At 36.1% G+C, this 20619-nt stretch overlaps 1 protein-coding gene and 1 long non-coding RNA gene across 3 annotated transcripts in view; both read right to left on the minus strand.

Moving 5' to 3' along the window:
- Positions 1-20619, minus strand: part of LOC149704960 (glutamate receptor ionotropic, kainate 2-like) — a 55157-nt gene that overhangs the window by 12593 nt on the left and 21945 nt on the right. For both annotated transcript variants that reach the window (XM_089865099.1, XM_089865098.1), the window contains exons 3-9: positions 12764-13015; positions 11812-11990; positions 10593-10646; positions 10362-10526; positions 5127-5279; positions 3274-3378; positions 2959-3066 (exon numbers count right to left, since the gene is read on the minus strand). In XM_089865099.1, coding sequence (XP_089721225.1) covers positions 2959-3066; positions 3274-3378; positions 5127-5279; positions 10362-10526; positions 10593-10646; positions 11812-11990; positions 12764-13015 — 1016 coding nt within the window. The remainder of the gene's footprint in view (positions 1-2958; positions 3067-3273; positions 3379-5126; positions 5280-10361; positions 10527-10592; positions 10647-11811; positions 11991-12763; positions 13016-20619) is intronic.
- Positions 8257-9825, minus strand: LOC149704961 (uncharacterized). Its single transcript, XR_016381472.1, has 3 exons — positions 9267-9825; positions 9072-9177; positions 8257-8979 (listed from the first exon to the last, which is right to left on the minus strand). It is a non-coding gene; the product is annotated as an uncharacterized LOC149704961 (long non-coding RNA).

Consider the following 20619-nt stretch of genomic DNA (forward strand, 5'->3'; position numbering starts at 1 on the left):
GTAAAGAAATTAAAATACAAATGTTACTACTCTTTTAAACGGCTCATTGAAAGCGAGGTTCTGAATGTTTTGCCTTAAATTTGGTCCGCGAAGCGGGGACCGAATGAATGAAGCGGCAATAGGCTTTGGAGAGAATGGAATAGGCTTAGTTTTCCGGAGAAACGAGAGAGAATTCTTAGAGAAGAGAGAAATAAGACGAGAAAGAAGGAAAGTCCAGGAAAAAAAAGGGGGAAGAAAATATTCCGGAGGTAAAACTTTTAACGATGGATAAAGGAGCGGAAAATTTACGACGCTTTCCTTTTCCCTTTTTCTCTTTTGTAAGAAGTTAGCTAGCCTCATATTTAAGACTGGCTAGCCAATATAGCTCCCCCTACCCCTCCCCCCATACCCTGGCCACGCTCCTTTTAATAAGGTTGGTGATTTGAAGACGGTATACCCTTACAGGCAAGTGCTAATGATACGTAATAATACGTTTCATCGTTCAAATTCCAAATTTGATTCTAGAAGACGGAAACCTGACCCCAAATTGTATTTATCGTGTGGTATTAGTTTATGCAGGGTTAGGTTAGGTAAAATTGGATTAGGTTGTCGTTCAATGACATTTTGCTGTCCAGGCAACAGTTTCTGAGTTATGATTTAAGTGTTTTAAATTAGAAATCATTGCCTTTCAGTTTCTTAATTAAATTTACGGGGTCATCCGTAAAATACTCTGGACAATCTTAACTCGAAAACAGGGGCCCGTATGACAAAAATGTCTGAATAGAAGTTACATTTCGACTTAAATTGATTTCCCAAAGAACATCCCTCTTAATTTAAGGCAGACTTATCAGAAACACTCTGTATGTTGCTAAATCAAATGAAACCTCCTCACCCATGCACTTCAGGCATAATTTAGCATTAACTCTTGTAGGACTTAGCTACGTAAGGATCGTTAAAACGGGGGCAAAGTCGCGTCAGAATGACTTAGTTCATTCATCTTAGAAGGTAATGGTTAGGATTCCTTCCCCATCTTTATAACTAATACCTTAAGCCTATGTTTCGCTTAGAATTATAAGGAGCGAGCGCTAAAGGAAGCTAGGAGTCAGTCGGTTGCTTTTCTTCCTACAATTTCCAACCAATAGGAGGAAGGGTTTATCCAATGCCATTAAGACCCGACCCAACTGCACGGTGATCAATTCGAGGCGTTAGTCTCTAGTTCATTAACAAAGCCCGAATAAAGCCAACGCGAGAGGAACATTTGCCAAGTATAAAAGATAACTTGAAGATGAAAAATTAATATATACTTGGGGTATTAAGTAATTTATGGAATTTGCTAATTTTAGGCTAAAAGTTGGGCCTGTAATTATTCTAACCTCGCTTGGGGTTTTTTCTTAAAGATTTCCCGTGGTGCATTGCGGTGGTTAGTTATTTTTGAATATTGCGGTTGCAATTTATCTAACACTGCAATTTACTTAAGCACTATAGAAAATTCCATTGCTGCTAATGCAACTGCCTTTAAAATATAAAATAACATTCGTTAGGCCTAAACCCTAATTGTTTTTTCCATTTTAAAATTTCGCAAATTTAACTTTATTTTAATATAACGTGCTTTTTGAATAATCTAATATTGTTTAAGCCTAACTTTCCATTTTAAAATTTCACGAGTTTAACTCTTTTTAATATCATGTGCTTTTTGAATAACCTAATATATTGTTTAAGCCTTTTTAAAGATTGAAATAACATCAAAAACCGATTTTAATTATAAAAATGGAATGAAAATATTTCAAATGGGTATTAGGCGCATAGTACTTCAACCCTTTCACCTTTGCTCCATGGACATAACGTAGACGAAGGCCTTAAGGGTATTGGCTATCTTCTTTATTCGCTATAGTTTCCTTGGAAAAATTGGTCTTTTTCTTATCTCGGGTTGTAAGGAGGATGGAGATGGGTTCCAGCTCTTTCCTTATTGTTTCTATGGTATTCGAGGCGGATATCGGTGGCAAAAACGCTTCCTCTCAATCCATATAGTAAGACCATAAAGGTCATTAGGCGGAAATATTCTTTATGACTTAACTGTCATCGACTCAGATAAATTCCTAACGGTTCCGCCTCGTAAAAAAATAACAATTCACGCTTATCATAAGTTTATGACTAAAAGTTAACTTAATTGCTCGTATTCTTTAATTCTACTTCGAAATAATTTAAATAATTTTATAAGTTTTCACTTCCTTTAATATTAAGTGGAAGTATTTTATTTAAATTTGTTATAATTAGCTGCGCTTCATAATGAGCATTTCGCTTGGTTCTTGGTTATATTGAGAAATTGATCGACAAGGCCTACTATTCGAGAGACTTTATGATCATATTGGCTTCCGAGAAAGCGGAACGTTATATCCTCCCAATGGAATTATGGGTACTAGGGGATCGTCAAATATTTGATCACTGGTCGTAGGTATAGTAGGGTTTTAAGACAGGAGGGGATGCTAGAGTGGCAAGGAAAATGATGCAGCTTCCCCATGATGGAAGGGAATAAAGGTGGGGGCCATAACCTAAACAGGATCAAATCAACGCCTTTAATATAAGCCTTGGTCTCTCTCCCCCCCCCCACCTTCATCAATTCAAGATTAGTGCCACTTTCACGTGCTGCCTGTTATTGGAGTAAATAATCAAGAGTTTGGCGTCACTTCTGTCTGATTATTTCTCCAGTTTCAAGATTGTTTCATTAGAAATAATGGAAACATTCTATAGTGTTTATCAACTCTTGAATACGAGCCAAGGCTTAGGTAAAAATCAAAATTTTCAACCTTTAGCGCATACCTAAATGATTGGATCAAACATGCATGGAAGATATGCCTACGGGTCTATTGATTTTATAGTCTATATTGATTTGGTTTATCTAATGAATGGGAAATCAGTTATTCAGTCGAAATGAATATTGATGCTTTTGAGGTCAAGGGTTAAATGAAAGGTCAAACTTACTAAAGCTGTAGTGACAATTAAGGTCTTGTTTCGAAGCAAAAGCGTGAAATAATCAGCCGTAATGTTGCTTGTAATGTTTAATCCTGATTCTGGATTCCAGGTTCCAATCTGTAGGCGAAAAATAGACATAAGAATCATTGCGTGTACTTTGAGTTTCATTTTAGAATTGTCTATTGCGCCGATTAACACTAAACTTAAACTATGGCCAGTATTGTTATCAATGAAGGTTGTAAATTTGAAACCATTTTGAGTAAAACTACGTCACTTATTACGTCACGAGTGCTTTGCCTATTTGTAATTCGAACTTATACTTACTTTAGTTAGTCCGTTCGAAGTTAGAAACATTAAATCCAAGAAGAAATGTGAACGATATCCTTGCAGGTCAAACATGACGTCGCCAGTTAAACCGCGGATACTAGTCTGGAAAAATTAAATGAAAACAAGAAAGATAAAGTAATTTCAATAAAAATTCGGTAATTAAATAAAATGTCTTCGTCTCTCGTAAGCTAGCTCGCAACATTACGGGGTAAACGAGCGGAAAATTTTCAAATTTGAATGCAAAGAACCCTCGGTCGCTTCTAAGGCGCGGGGTTTGTATAAAATTGTAGCAATTAGTAAAACACTATATGTGGGGTGCTGCAACAGAATCGCGCGACATTTTGACAAATTTTGAATATAATAATAAAAGTTTCTCGTGAAATAGTTCAAACTCCACATGAATATTTTAACTATTTGAAATTGTACTTCACTTAATCTAGATGGATTTTCATCTATATATATGTATATTCATGGCATTACGGAATGCATTCCTTGCTTTATACAATTCATTTAATTAAATAATCTTTCTATATTTGTTAGGGTGCATGCTACGCAAATTTTTGTTTGTATAACAAATATTTGAAATGAGGCGAAAAATTACTCGGGATTTTGAAATCCATCAGTTGTAATTCTCCATTCGAGCGAGCATTTCGCACGTGCAAGAATAGAAAAGGGGCAATTTTAACAACTGGTTAAAGGGAAAGTATAACGGTTCACTAATTCCTATACTAATCTTAGCGGGCAGTAAAGGTTTTTCATTCGCCTCCACCTAATTGGAAAGTGGTAACTTTCGACTCTAAAGTGGCTTAAAACGAGCAAAGCTGTATGAGAACCCTAATTTCCCCAATACCCGCATGCAGCAGTACTCTTTACAATCTCTGAGCCTGTGTTAAAATAAATCAACGAAGTCTTTCCTTTAAACTCTCTATACCTCCCATCCCATCTCGCTTTAAGGCTTAAAATTTTGCCCCCTTTTCTGGACTAACTCTGTCTTAATGTTTCAGTATGAATATTCCTTTAAAGTTTATACAATACTCGGTTGAAACTGTACAAGCGTTTCTTAAGTTATAATTGCGCAAGGAAGCTATCGCATTCTGTACGTGGGATGAACTCTAAGCTATCTCGCTCGTGCCATTCTCAGAAATTAATTAAACTTTGAAATTCGAGAGCAGTCGAGCTACGTTTAGGAGTCAGACAACGAGGGTATGTACGGTGTGTGTAAAGCAAACTTATAATTCTAGGCCCTGATAATTTCGTGAGCTACTCTTGGAAATTTCTTATCATTTTCTTATTGTTGCAGAGACGAGTAACGGTATGAACTAAGTATGTAAAGAATACGCAAATATCTTTGGATCACGAAAGGCTCGGGGCTTATCTACTCCTTTAATTAAGGAAGGGTATAATATGACCTATTTAATCCTTAATTTATAAATGATAGCATCTTCTATTTAGCCCGTAATATAATTCATAACATCCCGAAGAATTTAATTTTAGCGATTAGTTGAATCGGATTTTAGATAAAGCTTAATATAACCTCGGTATATTTTTTTTTTATATCGCAGCCTTTCTCTATAACTATAATCCTTTACAAATAACAAACAACAAGGGATTGAAAATAAAAAGTGTATAAAGATATGTTCAATACTTAACTTAAATCAGGCCTAATTGTGAAGCAGACAACGTTAGGGTATTTTATGACTGGCTAATTTTGCCCCTACTTGTTTTACAAATAGGCCTATATGGGAAATTATTTTCCACTTAATTAATTACTCATCTCTTCATTAATTTAGACACAAAGTTAATATATACTCTTTCGAAAGAAAAAAAAATATATTTAAGCAAGTAATTACCGATTTCATAAAGTTGAGAATGCTGGTTCCATCTGAACCCCTAATTCCGGCATCGCACTGAACCGGGGGAAAGTCGATGGTTCTGCTTTTTTCTAGTTCTTGGATTGCTTTGGCAAACATCTGAACGGCGTCGTATATGAGAGCAGTTTCCGTCTAAACGTTGAAAGAAAATGAAACAAAATGCTTTCTCTTAACAAAAACTCGAGTATTTTCTTTTCAGAAAAAACCAAAAGCCTAAGCCTAAGGGAAAATGAATAATGTTGACTATGGGTAAGTTAAAGTTTACCCCGAGTTTACAAAGCACTAAACGAAATGATGATCTTAACTAAAGAAATGCTGCCAGTAGATCTTTTTCTGAGTCTTATAGGAGTCGGGATAAAAGTCGTTTACTTTTGCAAAAACCAAGTATGGATATCACAAAAATAACACCATAAGTTTATAAGATATGTCCCATAAGCATGACACTACCTATACTTTTTAGACTTACAGCTCGCGCTAGTTCGAGAACGACAAGCAAGTATTGAAGTACTACACTCGGTCGTTAATTTTGCAATATTTAGTCTGTACTAAGCCTTTGACAGCAGCTCCTCACCAGGCGTCGCTTTACCTCGAATCTATGACCTACTTCAATCACTTCATGACAAGCTCGCTCCAGTTTGTAACCAGTGACAAACTTATGATGATAACATATCTTATGAACTTTTGATAACACGTATTACATCATGATATCATACGCATAGTGAAATAGGAATTCACTAGATAATGTTACCCAACACCTTCAATAAACAAATCGAAACGAAAAACCGTTTCAATCTCGCTGGGGTAAAAAGAAAGGCAATAAAACTGAAGCTGGTGTTTCCATCCTGTTTCACCCCGTATGTTTACTCCTATCCTTGGAAGAACGAAAAAAAAATTCGGGCGAAATAGTTGGAATTTTACAAATACTTTTATGAAAAATCGATGGAATGTTCTCTGATGTAAGGAATAAGGAAAACTGTACGAGGGGGGGGGGGTTGGTCAAGAGACACTGCATGGGAAAAGAACGCGCGCCCTGTTCCTAGTTGTCATGGTAGAACCCAATACGATGCTTAGACCGGAAATGAAAGTTTATAGGAAAATGGGGTAAGGAGGAATATAACGGGGAATAGAAAACCCCTTCGGAAATAAAAAGAAATAAAGAACAAGGTGATAAAGACGAATTAAAGGGTTTGGGATTGCAGTAACTATCCATGTCTTTTTTGTTGTTGTTGTTATTTTGTTTGATATGGTAAGTAAGAATAAATTCATTATGGCATATCAGATTCCCAATAACCCTAAATATATTTGTCAGAAATAATTGCAATAGCAATAATTTCAAAACCTTTGAAACTGTATTGCAAGCGTTTTTCCATTACTACTAATTTTGTATTGTAAACTCATTAGGTGATAATTGATAACTAATGATTGAAAAATAAATTGGTTATTTCTTAATTTATGCCCAGTTTCATAGGTCTGTAATTTAGTGTACTTATTTCTTTCGTCGGCAGTACCGCGATTTCATCTCTCTCTAAAAAAAATACGAATTGGCCCGACCCTTCTTACACTGTAACTTGGGACATAACCAGACAACAAATCATTCCTGCCAATCTAATATGCTCATCTCAACAAACCCTAAACACCCAAATATTTCCCAGGGTTTAAAGAAAGAGGAATTTTGGTGTTTCTACTATAGCTAGCGTACTATCTCCTAGGGACACCTTGAGACGCAATTTGCATTCCAATTTCGATCTGGTTTCTCTCCTGTTTCCCGTAGTTTTCCTCTAACTAAAACCCGTACCCTATCTATCGTTTCTCGACCACGGTGCCTCGACTCAACTTTCTCCTCTCTAACCCTATCTTTCTCTTCTCGAATTCTTGGTAATCCTCTTACGAGAGCTTAGATTTCTTCTCTTCCATCAACCCAAGGAGAAGTTATACCTCCACGCTTTCTTTTTTTTTCCTTATTTCCCAGCTTGGATTCTCAACCACTTACTCCTTGAAAAATCAAATTCTGGCCAAGGCCTAGCACGCATCAATCACAAAACTAATCCTGAGGGCGGGAAATAGCTTTTTAATTACTCTATATAGAAACAACGGATCTCCCATGATGCATTGAGTCTTAAAACACGTGTTAGAAGAGGTCGGGGGACGTTAGTTTTAAAATTAGCCAATCTTAGTTCCTTCCTCTTTGTGAGAATGGTTAGGCTTAAGAGATAGACGCTTTTGTTGAACGAGCGAACTTCTTAATCCCGCTCGGTTCAGTGAGCGAAATAAATCTCAATTATAGCACCGCGTTAATGGCGAACGCTTTCTCATATACAGGGTGTTTCTGAAAAGTCCATCACAAATTAAGGGGCGTGTTTATGGGACCAAACTGAGCGGAAAGTACCAAAGAACATGGGGTGTACAACATTTTGTTACGGAGATATGGCCTTCCAAACATTCGCCCCTAAAACAAGGAAGTATCCAAAAATGAGGAGTAACACTTAAGACCGACTAACCAGCTTGTTTAAAATTACTAGACAATTTCAATAGCCTTTAATCGAACAATTGATTTCTACCTTTACTAATCAGAAGCGTATAAATGAGTAGAAGTATGCCTACGGTGGTAATGTAAAATTAATCCCAAGTGACATGATGTTTCAAGATCTTCCCAGCACCAAGTAAAATGGTTCTGATTGAAGGGACTTTTATTAGCACAGCGTAAACAACGTTATTTTCAGGAATTAGTCCAAATGTCCACGGGCGGCATTACAAAAACGAGGCAGTCTTTCGAATGATACTTGGACATGTTGGAAGATCCCTGGCTTGTTCCTGTTATCTCAAACCGTAAAAAGCTACGCAAATCTTCATCATCACGGACAACACTCTTGTACGTTAGGTATGACCTTGAGAAAACCTAAAAGGACATCTCGAATGTATTTGAAAAACCCATCTCCAATTAAGGGGCGTGTTGTTTGTTTCCAACAGAGTAAACTCGCCCAGAGAACAATTACAATGCAGAGCCACGTTTCGGCGTTAATGGCCCACAAAGGTGGTCCCAAAAACAAGAACAAACTTTAATTTGTTTCGTTCAGTAAGTGTTTCATGTGTCATAGATAAAACGCCATGATTAATGCACGAAGAAAATGAATTTATTGACAAGTTTTAACATTTAATTGCAACTAGTTACAAAAATTGTTCAAAGTGTTCACCACCCGCGTTAAGGCACACATTAGCACGTCTTACAAATGATTCCCTTACACGTTGAAAAATGCCTGGAGTTTCGCGAATTGTTTGACAGCCGTGAATTATTCGTCGACGTAGCTCTTCAACATCGGGCACTTCAGTCTGATAAACTAAGTCTTTCAGGTGGCCCCAAAGAAAGAAATCACAAGGGTTCAGATCGGGTGATCGAGCAGGCCACTCCACAGGTCCACCTCGACCTAACCACCGCAAAGGGAAGGTCGCGTTAAGATAATTTCGGACCGCGATGCTGAAATGTGGTGGTGCACCATCGTGCATGAACCACATTCTGTTTACCAAACCTAAGGGTACGTCTTCGAGTAGTTCCGGTAAATCGTCCCGTAAGAACTGCAAGTAAGCCACACCGTTTAACCTGGGCTCTAGGAAATGTGGCCCAATTAAATTGTCACCCACAATACCACACCACACGTTTAAACTGAATTGTACTTGGTGACTTCTAACGCAAGTTGCGTGGGGGTTTAGCTGGGACCATTGATGTTTATTATGTAAGTTAATAATACCATCCCGTGAAAAGTTAGCTTCGTCAGTAACCAACAAATCCCGTGGGAAATCGATATCGTTTACTTTAGCCAGAAACCACTAATTGTAACTAGTTGCAATTAAATGTTAAAACTTGTCAATAAATTCATTTTCTTCGTGCATTAATCATGGCGTTTTATCTATGACACATGAAACACTTACTGAACGAAACAAATTAAAGTTTGTTCTTGTTTTTGGGACCACCTTTGTGGGCCATTAACGCCGAAACGTGGCTCTGCATTGTAATTGTTCTCTGGGCGAGTTTACTCTGTTGGAAACAAACAACACGCCCCTTAATTGGAGATGGGTTTTTCAAATACATTCGAGATGTCCTTTTAGGTTTTCTCAAGGTCATACCTAACGTACAAGAGTGTTGTCCGTGATGATGAAGATTTGCGTAGCTTTTTACGGTTTGAGATAACAGGAACAAGCCAGGGATCTTCCAACATGTCCAAGTATCATTCGAAAGACTGCCTCGTTTTTGTAATGCCGCCCGTGGACATTTGGACTAATTCCTGAAAATAACGTTGTTTACGCTGTGCTAATAAAAGTCCCTTCAATCAGAACCATTTTACTTGGTGCTGGGAAGATCTTGAAACATCATGTCACTTGGGATTAATTTTACATTACCACCGTAGGCATACTTCTACTCATTTATACGCTTCTGATTAGTAAAGGTAGAAATCAATTGTTCGATTAAAGGCTATTGAAATTGTCTAGTAATTTTAAACAAGCTGGTTAGTCGGTCTTAAGTGTTACTCCTCATTTTTGGATATTTCCTTGTTTTAGGGGCGAATGTTTGGAAGGCCATATCTCCGTAACAAAATGTTGTACACCCCATGTTCTTTGGTACTTTCCGCTCAGTTTGGTCCCATAAACACGCCCCTTAATTTGTGATGGACTTTTCAGAAACACCCTGTATATAAAATTTTTCGCTTCAATCTCTTAGAACACCCTGGATGGAAATAATTTGCATAAATCACGCTACTAAAGCTACGGAAGCATCTAAATCTATAGTAATCAAAACCAAGCCCATACCGATATTACCATCTTGAATGAAATTGCACGAAAAAACGTAACAAAACCTAACTTGTCATTTGATTTCTTTAATATTTAAAGTTATTCAATAGATAAGCTTAAAGGAAGGTTTTGGAGTTGTTGCTAGCATAAATTCATAAGATATTTTCCATAAGTTTGTCACTGGTTACAAACTGGAGCTTGTCATGAAGTGACATAGGTCATGGATGCCTAGTGAGGCTCTTTCAAAGTCTTAGATTAGAACAGACTAAATAGGAAGATGGATTGCAAAACCGAGTGTAGGACTTCAATTCTCGTTTGTCGTTCTGCTAGAACTAGCTCGAGCTGTAAGCCTCTAGCATTACGAAGTATTGGTAGTGAACATATCTAATAAACTTATGCTGCTTGTAATGTACAATTTTATAGCTCGCTTACCCTTAGTTTTTTGGTCAAACCCGGTCGCTTGTAGGCTCGAGAGGCGTGTGCGCTGTAATTGGATAGAAAATTTTGCATCTCGATACTGTCTTCGTCAACTAATCTAAACCCGGTGATATTTGTCTTCCCGTATTTAAAGTCTTCAAGATCGATCGTGTGAAGATCCTGAAATTTAAATTTAATTATTTAACTTAATTAACATCGAAAAAAAAGCTTTCATCATGTACTTACCAAAGAGGTGATTAAGTAACTGTGATTTTCGGTCATCATGCCTACTTGCTGAACCTGAAAAAAATAAAAGAGAAAATATGTCAACGCGAGGCGATGGCGGTAACTTGACCCTCCATAGAATTCATACTGTGTTAGGCTTAGGTTAGGTTAAGGTACAGTGTAGGTTTAGGTAAAGTTGAACCTGTTGTCATTTTCCCATTGCTCCTGGTACCCCAATGGCTATAAACCCACCCATAAAACTCTCCATTCTGGAAATAGGCTTATTTTAGGCATTTTTTTTATCCTCTTACGATGGGATGGTATCGTTGAGTTTCATAAACTGTGTCCATTTCCTGAATAAAACCCATTTTGCGATACTATTCCCTCTCCAAAAAGGATAAGTATTAGCAGTAAAAAGGCGGCAACTTCTTCTTGGGTCCCAGGGAAGTTTGGCGCGAAAAAAATAAATAAATAAAACGCCCAAAACTTTGATAAGGCTTAAGAAACTGGGCTCCGGATTTTTATACTTCGTCTTAGATGTATTCCCCGAACAGAGAGTTCGATATGTATATAAATAGACTTTAAAAACAGCCTTAGGTGCGCAGATAGGGAGCAAGAGGGAAAAAAGGTATTTTTTTTATTTTTTTCAAAATCGCAATCCCTGATTCAGAGAGGTGCATGAAAAAAGACATCTAAACGTTTTCACCAACTATTCCCTATTTTTTTTTAAAAAAAGGCTTAAATTTCTTTCTTATATAGCAGACGGATTTTTTCGATCCTAACACAATCAGACCTCGTTACTACCATGTGACTTCATGAAATCAATTGAAAATAGTTTAAAAACAAAGTCGCGCGGTTCTTTTTCGTTACGGATGTGGGATGGGAATTATTAGACATCGTACACATATACTTAATTTGCAATTAAATCAAAATCTCTACTATCTTTTAAACCGTCTATTTGGGCGGATCGAGGTGTACTTAAGGCAAAGTGTATATCGATTGAAGATACAGACAGAAGCTCTGTTAAGTAACTAGCGTCACGATTAGCCTACGTATGTTATAAACCGACAGCAATTAGGTTAGTTAAATAGTGTCTCGTTAGCTACTGTCATCTTTGTAAAGACACTCGGACCTAGATTATACCATGGTTCTAATTAGGGAAAACTCAGTTTGGCAATTACAATTAACGTCTATAATATTTGATACGTTGGTTAAGAGTTAAAAGATAATTTTAACTTACGTGTTTTAGGACGGTGTAAATATTTTCCCGCTTAACGTCGATGACGAAGTTGGATTCAAAAGTGCGTTTGATTTTCCAGAAAAGGTCACGGTAAGGTTCGCCCGGTGTAAACTGATACATATGAATTCTCCAATTATTTTGTTGGGCTTCTTTGAAAAAGTCTTGCAAACGCACAACCCCTTAAAAGAAAATAATTTTAATCAAATTAATTTCTAAATATTAACAAATGTGTGTTAAAATTATCAACTGCATCAAAAACCCTCGCAGTGAACTTATGAACTAAAAACTTTCCGCTATGGTGAACTTAATTTTCCACTCCCTTTTAAAGATTATTGATTTTTCAAATGCAGAGACTCGTAAAATCCCAGACGTAGGAGTTTTAAGCCTGAGCTGCCAAATTCTTAACTTCAGAAGAAAAAAATGGAGCCCCAGACTTAATAGCTCTTGGAATGAGTGGGTTGTATAATAATAATAAGCTGCAAGAAGGGTCCTTAAAAATAACATTATCTTTTACTTATAATATGCCTTCAAAGAAAGATACTCGTTCTAAGAAAAATAATCTTTCTTTGTTAAGTAATTTAAGCTTCTTAATTTCTTTTATACGCTCTACTGCTTTCGTTAATTAGCAATTAGATCACACGTATATACGTACGTAAGATAACTTTATTATTTAATAAAAGTAATTTATTAGATTAATTATATGTATTAGTATATAATTCTCCTCAAGACAGTTTAATCTGATTGTCAAAATTAAAACGTAAAAGTTCGCTGCCCTTTGGCATTTATGGAGAGACTAAAGAGTACGTTTAATTATTGATGGATCGGATCTGTGTTGGACGATAAAGAATTGTGACAATGCCTAATGAATTACTTATTAGGTTATGGAGTAGTTAGTGGGGGCGCCAATCACGTCGACGGAATAGGAACAAATTGTATCTCAGGATCATCTTACCTTCGTGTTCTTCGTAAACGACGCAGAAACTCTTCCAACCCCAGATCTTGACGAGGTCGACGTAAGCCCTGGCAAGAACGGAAGGCCGTGGAAACAAATTGATGGACAAATCATCCCTCTGTAGTTGGAAGTCCCATCGCGTCTCGACGTGAGGTACGTCCAGAGCGTCGCAAATTGACTGGACGTGCATACTCGTCACGTCCGACAATGGCCCGAAGATCCCTGCCACCCCCATCTTCAGCAAGTTACAAACTACAACGATACAACAAAAGAGAGAGAGAGAGAGAGAGAGAGAGAGAGAGAGAGAGAGAAATTTCATAACAATGATCGATCCACAAACAACAACTATACAATCAGAACTCGTTCCAGAAAAATCCTAATTCAACAACAGGGGCTTGAGTTGGAAGCTTTTTCATGATAAAAGTTTAATTAGAGTATAAATTCAAATTCCCTGGACAACCTTTTAAGCACTTTTAATTGTAGAAAGGTCACAACTTGTTGTTGCTAAAAATTATTAGTACTCTTATAGGAATATTACCGAAACAAATAGAATTAACTGTCTTTCATCACTGTTATTTATAAAAAATAGATAGACTTAACTAAGAGCTACCAAATGTTTCAAATTAGACCAAAATCAGATGAGATTTAAAAAAGTTATTAGCAATATTAATATTATAAACTTATCCTATTGAATTTGCCTTACCCTGGAAGGTTGCTTCACCCTGAACATGGATGTGTAGTAATTTAAACATTTCTACAGGGGCCATAGGAATAACATGGGCCGTTTTACCCCTAAATGTCGGCTTTTTCAAAAGACAAAATTATAAAAAAATAAAACTAAATATCGTTTTTTATTCAAAATGCAAAACCCTCGCTGGCGGATAAGAAAATTTTAAGAATAAAATAAATATTATTTTCAAAAGAAGAACCTTTTTAAGATATTAGAATATTCGATAAGGGTATTATACTCAATTCGATATTTTTAATACCATTAAAAATGTTGGTGAAAAAAAGTCGACCACCTCTTTTTTTGACTTAAGTGGATACAAAAAATTTTCCTTTCCCTTTTTATGCTGGTATAACACGGAGCGCATTAGTTTATTCGAAGTGACAGCTAGTCTCGGCCGATAAAGGATGATATAGACCTACTATAAGCTTCATCATAAAACGGTCTTCTCCGATCATTTTCAAAGGGATCTCTCTCACTCTCTCTTTTCATACTAGCCCTCGCTTATAGCAAATCAAAACACAGATTTCTAGCTAGGCTATATCATAGAAATAAAATTTGAATTGGTAATTCGGTTGCTTCACGCTTTTCCTCGGCCCGCTTCCAATCTAACAAGGACGATAGATTTCCAATAGTGGATTGCGTAAGTAAGGGTCTCTCGTGGTAGGGCCTTGTCCATAATTCGAAACGTCTAGAGCTCGGGATAATTTTCATTAACTTCTAAACAGTATCCGGTCCGTTTCTAAATCCTCTAATAGACTGTAAAGGTCTTTTCAGATGACACAACGTTTAGGCTCGTTTAGATTAGTAAACTAGTTAGGTATGTGTTAACAGAAGTTGAACAAGTTCAATCACCAATTGATCACTGACCAATTTTTGAAGACTCAACCTTTTGACCCATCTAGTTGAGTCAAATTTAATAATTAAATAAATAATCCTTTTTTATTCGGAATTTCGGAGTAATTCTACATAGTTGAATTAATAGATTTTTACCATATAGAATTTTCTTTTCTACAACCTTTGAACCCAACTAATTCTATACTGAAGTAAAACGTTTTCTATATAGGTTAAGACTAGTCCTTGGGTAACATTTACCCTTTTTTCGTATTATAGAGAAGTGATAACTTCTCTGGTCACGAGGGAACGGATAAAAACTGACGTTACTCGCGTTATTACCGATGAAAAACGAGGCTACAGTCTCTTGGAACTCTTTTTTTTTCATGGAAAGACAATATCATAACGTTTTCCTAACTGTACGATCCCTCAGGGAGTAGAGCTGGAAATGTGTGTGGCGTGGCCAAAGTATACAAGGTAGCTTCTCTGAAATAACCCTCCTTACTCGTAGTTATAACCTCGTAACAAAGGTCACGAATTTTTGGCCAGAAGCCAATAAAAGAAGTCCAGAGACAAAGGCCTAACTGAAAGGCCTAACTTAATTCCCGATGAAATTTCATATCGAATATTGTTTTAATACTAACACAAACAAAGATGCAACGCCCACCCAAAATGCTTAGCACCAATGCAAAAATAAAAGAAATATTAAGAAATAGCGTAGGTTGAAACAGGGAGATTTTATATGAGGAGAGGCAAGATGTATCTGTAACGTTTCCCTGTAACAACTACGTATTTGCGCATCGTTCTCCTCAGCGAAGAATATGTTATTCGTATTTATAATTTTATCTACAGCGGTCACGTGACGCGTTCTCTCTTCTAACAAAATGCGCAAAAGAGAGAGGGGAGAGAGAGAGAGTGTTTTTGAATTAAAAGGCTTTCCGTAATCTACCTCGTATCAAGAATTAGTGATAGAGCCTTGTCGAATTCCGTTAAGTGTAGCTCGGTCAAGATCCGAACAATTTCCATATATTTATTATGTCTAAAGTGTGCTGTTATTAGCACAAAGGTAACCAGCTTGTTTTAATATTATTTAAGCGTGTTTCCCATTATCTTTATTCTTTACTTTCCATAACCTGTCACACCTAACGTAAAAAAGTAGGTTAGGCTAAGTGTATTTCCTCGGAGAATTTTTATAAGGGCTGCGCATTTTTCGCGGTAAAAAACAGCGTGGGGCGCAGTTCGTTTCCCGCAAATTTCATTACGAGCGCGGTAGCGTAAAAATTGCGCGCTAAAAATGTTAGAGATAGAGCCCGAATGTAGTAAGGTCGTATTATACTGATGGCAAAAAGCCAGCGAAATTACATAACTGGAATACTAAAAAGAAAAAGCAAAAAAATAGGTAAAATAACAAAGGATATTATATAACAGGGTTCATACGGAATTTCGAAAAACGAACAGAGCATTTTCAAAACGGGGGGGGGACGAAGTATCGTCTGCTGATTCGGTATAGGGGGGATCCAAAGACGTTAGAAAGGACTTCTAAATTACCAGTGCATTATAGTCCTATGTTCAAGACAAATTTAAAGTCTTTGTAGCGCATATATCTATTAAAATGTTTTATAAAATTAGCTATTTTTGTAAGAAAAGACCCGCTTCGTTTCCCGCCAGAAAAAAAGGCTTTTACATATAAAATAAATTAAGGTATATTAAAAATTAATTTCCTCTAGTTCGTCTTATCTCCAGCCAATCGAGGTCGTAGATAAAACGTTACAAAAATATTAGGAAAATGGAAATTTAATATATTTTAAAAGGGTGGAAACTCATAGATAAAAGAGGTATATAAGTAAATTTAATCAAAGCTTGCTCTCTGATTGTACCTAACCCAATACGTAGATAATGTCTAATATCTATGGGAGATTCGAAGGGAGAGATAAAATGGGGTACTGTAATTTCATATTAGAATTGGGCCAGTTAAATAGTCTAGCCCCAAAATAGCACATCTCGAGCGAGTTTTAATCTCGTAGGGTTCAGGCTACGCTACAGCAATGCGTCTAGGCCTTAGGATGGAAGATGGTGGAGAAGCGATGGTTAACTCGCGCATGCTCGGAACAGTTTGGTCGTGTTTAGTAAAGATCTACGATCCAGTTTCTATCTAAGCATCGTTCTGGGCCCCCGCGCGTGTTTCTCGAGAATGGGAAAATATTAAAATATATAGGAGGTGTAAATCATTAAGAGAGATTATGTTCAGAATTAAAATTTAGAAAAAAAATTAATTAAGTAATTAAAACTTGTATTTATTCATGGAGAATAATTACGGTTCTGCATTTGTTTGTCTATACGAGTGTTTTGTAAATTGTTGTAAATAAATGAGGTTATAATTAAGGGTGATTAAGTCATTCGTAACATTTAAAAGTAAACAAACAAATATACTTTGTAAGCCAGGCTAACTCTCTAGTTTAGTTTAAATACCGCTCAAATACTACAATGTATGTACTACTTGAGAGTTAAACTCGAAGTAAACAATATAATAACATTTAAAAATAACCCCACTTCAAAAACCCATTTAAATTTGAGATACAGCATTTTAACCCTAACATTCTATACGTTACAATTTTGACTCCCTCTTCTCTTGAATGGATTTTAAAAAGAAGAAGCTTTAGCTACTAGCCTAAGGGGGGAAGGGGAGGGGGTGGCCATTGTGTTACGGACGATTGCCTCTGAAATTTGGAAGATTTCGGACAAAAGAGATGGCGATGGACCATTTTTTTTTTCTTTTTTGCTCTCCCGTATCTCTCCTCTTCCGTTCATCCTACACAGTAAAAAATAGGGGTTTGAAATTGGTTTCAAAATGGTTTACGGAACCATTGAGAGTTTTAATTAAAACCAGTTCTGGTTTACACCATTAAAGTGCTGATCTGAATACAGAACATTTGAATAATAGTATATTTTTATACCAATAACGGAATTTTATAAGGTTGGAATTTAAACCGTTTTGGGTTTAGTTGAAAATGGCCTATCTTAAAACCAGTAACAGTTTCTTGACACGGTATGCATTAAAACCATCTCACGTTTCAAAAAGATACACCATTAATGTGATGATCTAAATATAGAACATTTGAATAATAGTATATTTTTATACCAATAACGGTATTTTATAACGTGGGAACTCAAACCGTTTTGGGTTTAGATGAAAATGGCCTACCTTAAAACCAATAACAGTTTTTTGACACGGTATAGATTAAAACTATCTCTTGTTTCAAAAAGGTCGAACATATAGTTTTTATTATCTGCACGGGAATAAAAAATCTTTATATGGAGAGAAACCAGACGTGATTAGTGTAAAATATAAAAATTTTATTTAAAAATAGCGGTGAGGCGTTTCGATCCGCGGCTCGTAGTTCAGTCCAATGAACATAATTGCATTCACGTTAATATAAATAAAAATGATAATATCATGGAGTTTGCTTATATTTGATTCCATTAAATTCGAAATCGTTATTTCTTAAGCAAATTTCTGTAACCGTTAAATATACAAAGGTTATGTTAAGTATATCATATTTTTCTTAATTTCCCGTAAAGTTGTCTTTGCATATCGGTATTTCCGAATCGGTCTATTTATTCAGTAATTATTTCAATATATATTTTAATGCAAGTTTCTTTTTGTTAACTACTCACAGACTTCGATCTCAGAGTTATATAACTTTGGTTTTCAATCACATATCTGTCTAACAATTCGTAAGAAACTAGGGAATCTGGGTTTATTCTAATCCAATTTTCGGAATTCACAATTGCATAAGCGAATATCTTTCGATTAAATTCAGCCACTTGAAACAAAACACCGCACAACAACAAAGACTTGTTAATACAAAAAATGTGCTTAATTTGTAAAAAAGACTTGATTTCATTTCCCCGAATTTCGTGTTTTAAAAAAGATCCCACGCAAAAGGTCATATTATCATATGTTGCTTTTTTGACAGAGTAAAGGTTATCGGGGCACCCACCAAGAAGTAATTGTACAGCATCAGGCAAGCAATTTTTTTGTAAAAATGATCCCGATGACGTGTCTTGTATTTTGTATTGCCTCTCGGATAAGTTGTTGTAGCACTGAAATAATTGATGCCGCGAAGCTAACGTTTTAGTGATATTTTTGAAGTTTTTGGAAGCGAGAGCAATTTTTTTAAAATAGCTATGTTTTGCCTCAAAGCGAATGCATGACATGGCCCGTAAAGGTCCGTATTTTCTATAAGCGTCAGCATAATGTATCATATAATGGTATTTCGGCGTCATAGATTCAGACCCAAATACATTTGCAACTAATTTTAGAAAATCTTCAATTAATTGTTCAAGAATGTCGAGAAATGACACATGTAGATGAGATGCATATATGAACTCGACAATTTCCCTGAGTTTCAAATACACAAGCCAGTGTTGATCTCCCTCATTTGGCAAGTAGTGAAATAAAATCAAAGGCAGAAGCCTAAACAAACAAAGTAATTCGCTTGCCGACCCTTTAATATGGCCTTTACCACATATAGCATTGTGTATTTGAGTCTCAGGAATGCTTGATTCTGTTTTTCCAAAGGGAAATTTTGAAATATTATTGTTGAATTCGTCCAAGGTCAGGTAATTATTTGAAATCATATGGTTTAAAACTCGTTTCAAAACACTTGGAATAACCCCTTCTAAGATATCGTGCATAGGGTCAGGGGGCAATTGTTGCGTCACGTCAAAGTTATTGATAGTCATTAATGGACTGGTACTCCGTACTCCATATGATGCACGGAAGCTTTTCGATGTACCCATTCCGTCTAAGTGGTACATATGCAGGGCTAGTGTGCGTTCTCGAACTTGGTTCTTATTTGTTTTGATCGAAATTTCTAAATAATCTACCATACAAAATCTACATATTCTACCATTATTGAAATTACAATTAAAACCACCAAGTTTGTGTTGCCCGAGGTTATCTCCAGAGAAAATCGAAATTGTAACGGTGTGATGAACCCCTGTCTTTTCCACAAACAGTCCTTCCTCAGATAAAGCGTTCAAATCATAAATCAGTGGTTTCATTAACTCACGAAAACCGAAACTGTCAAGGTCAACAGATTTAGCCAAAAATACTAAATTTATATCACTTAGCTGGGCTCGGTATTTGCCATCGAGGTTTAAAATCGAAAAGTAACACCCCAAGGTTTTGTGTTTTCCTCTTTTCGAACCCAGGGGGTTAACTAACTCCATTTCGTCGAGATAAATTTGTAAATGTATAGTTTGAATCGAATATTCCGGTTGACTCCCTATTATATTTTTAGCTATGTCACCCTGCAAATAATGTCCAATGCAGTTGGAAGGGATTTTTCCTAATTTCACATGCTTCTTAATCATTTGATTTGAGGAATAAAGTTTCTCAAGAACTTTAATTATTGGAACATACTGAAAAACCTTTTTCTTGGCGTCATCAGCTGTTTCAGAAAATGTGTACTGGATGGGTTCAATCAGACCATATTCATTTTTACACAACGTTGAAATTTTATAGTTTGAGTTCAATGAAACAAAAGTTTCTTTCACTTCCGTACTTTTTGAAAACAAAATATTTTCATCTACGTCAAGTCCTTTTGCTTTTAATTTTTTTGTGACATTTTCCTTCACTGAATCCAAGAGATGTTCACAAAAACCCAGTAAATCGTTAATCATAGATTGAATTACCGTATGTGGCAGATGGTGTGCTTCTTTGTATTTAAGAATAAGCTTCAGAAGTGATTCGCGGATCTCAAGCGGATTTAAATCATTTTCCAGTCCCGTTTCACCATATTCAATTTCCTCATTAACTGGAACGTCGGGAACTTCAGGCTCCACGTTAATCTCCATTTGGACATTATTTTCATTTTCATGATTTTGAGTATCGTTTTGGCTTTTGTAAACTAGTGGATGTTTAATTTTAACGTGACGTCGAAAAGAATCCACTTTTTTGTAACACCTTCCACATCCATCTATCCCACAGACAACGTTAAATTTAGGGTCATTTCCATGAGCATTTTGTAAGTGATTTAATAAGTTAGTAAATGTTTTTGCAAAATATGTACACTTAACACAGCTATAAAATTGGGCACTCATCATAAATTACATTTAGATCGAGCTTGGTAAAATGCTAAACTAAACTACCTTAACGTTCTTTGATATAAGAACTGTGGGGAGAATTGGAAATTTTTCTATATTGACATGATAATCCCTAAAGAGGTATTTTCATGTCACTTGGCCAAAATGCTAGAACATGTAGCTTTGAAATATAACGTCGCGCGTG

Source organism: Phalangium opilio, unplaced genomic scaffold, assembly GCF_054372755.1.
Source record: "Phalangium opilio isolate 3A_F unplaced genomic scaffold, DU_Popi_V2 ptg000014l_1, whole genome shotgun sequence".
In the NCBI taxonomy this organism is placed as follows: Eukaryota; Metazoa; Arthropoda; class Arachnida; order Opiliones; family Phalangiidae; genus Phalangium; species Phalangium opilio.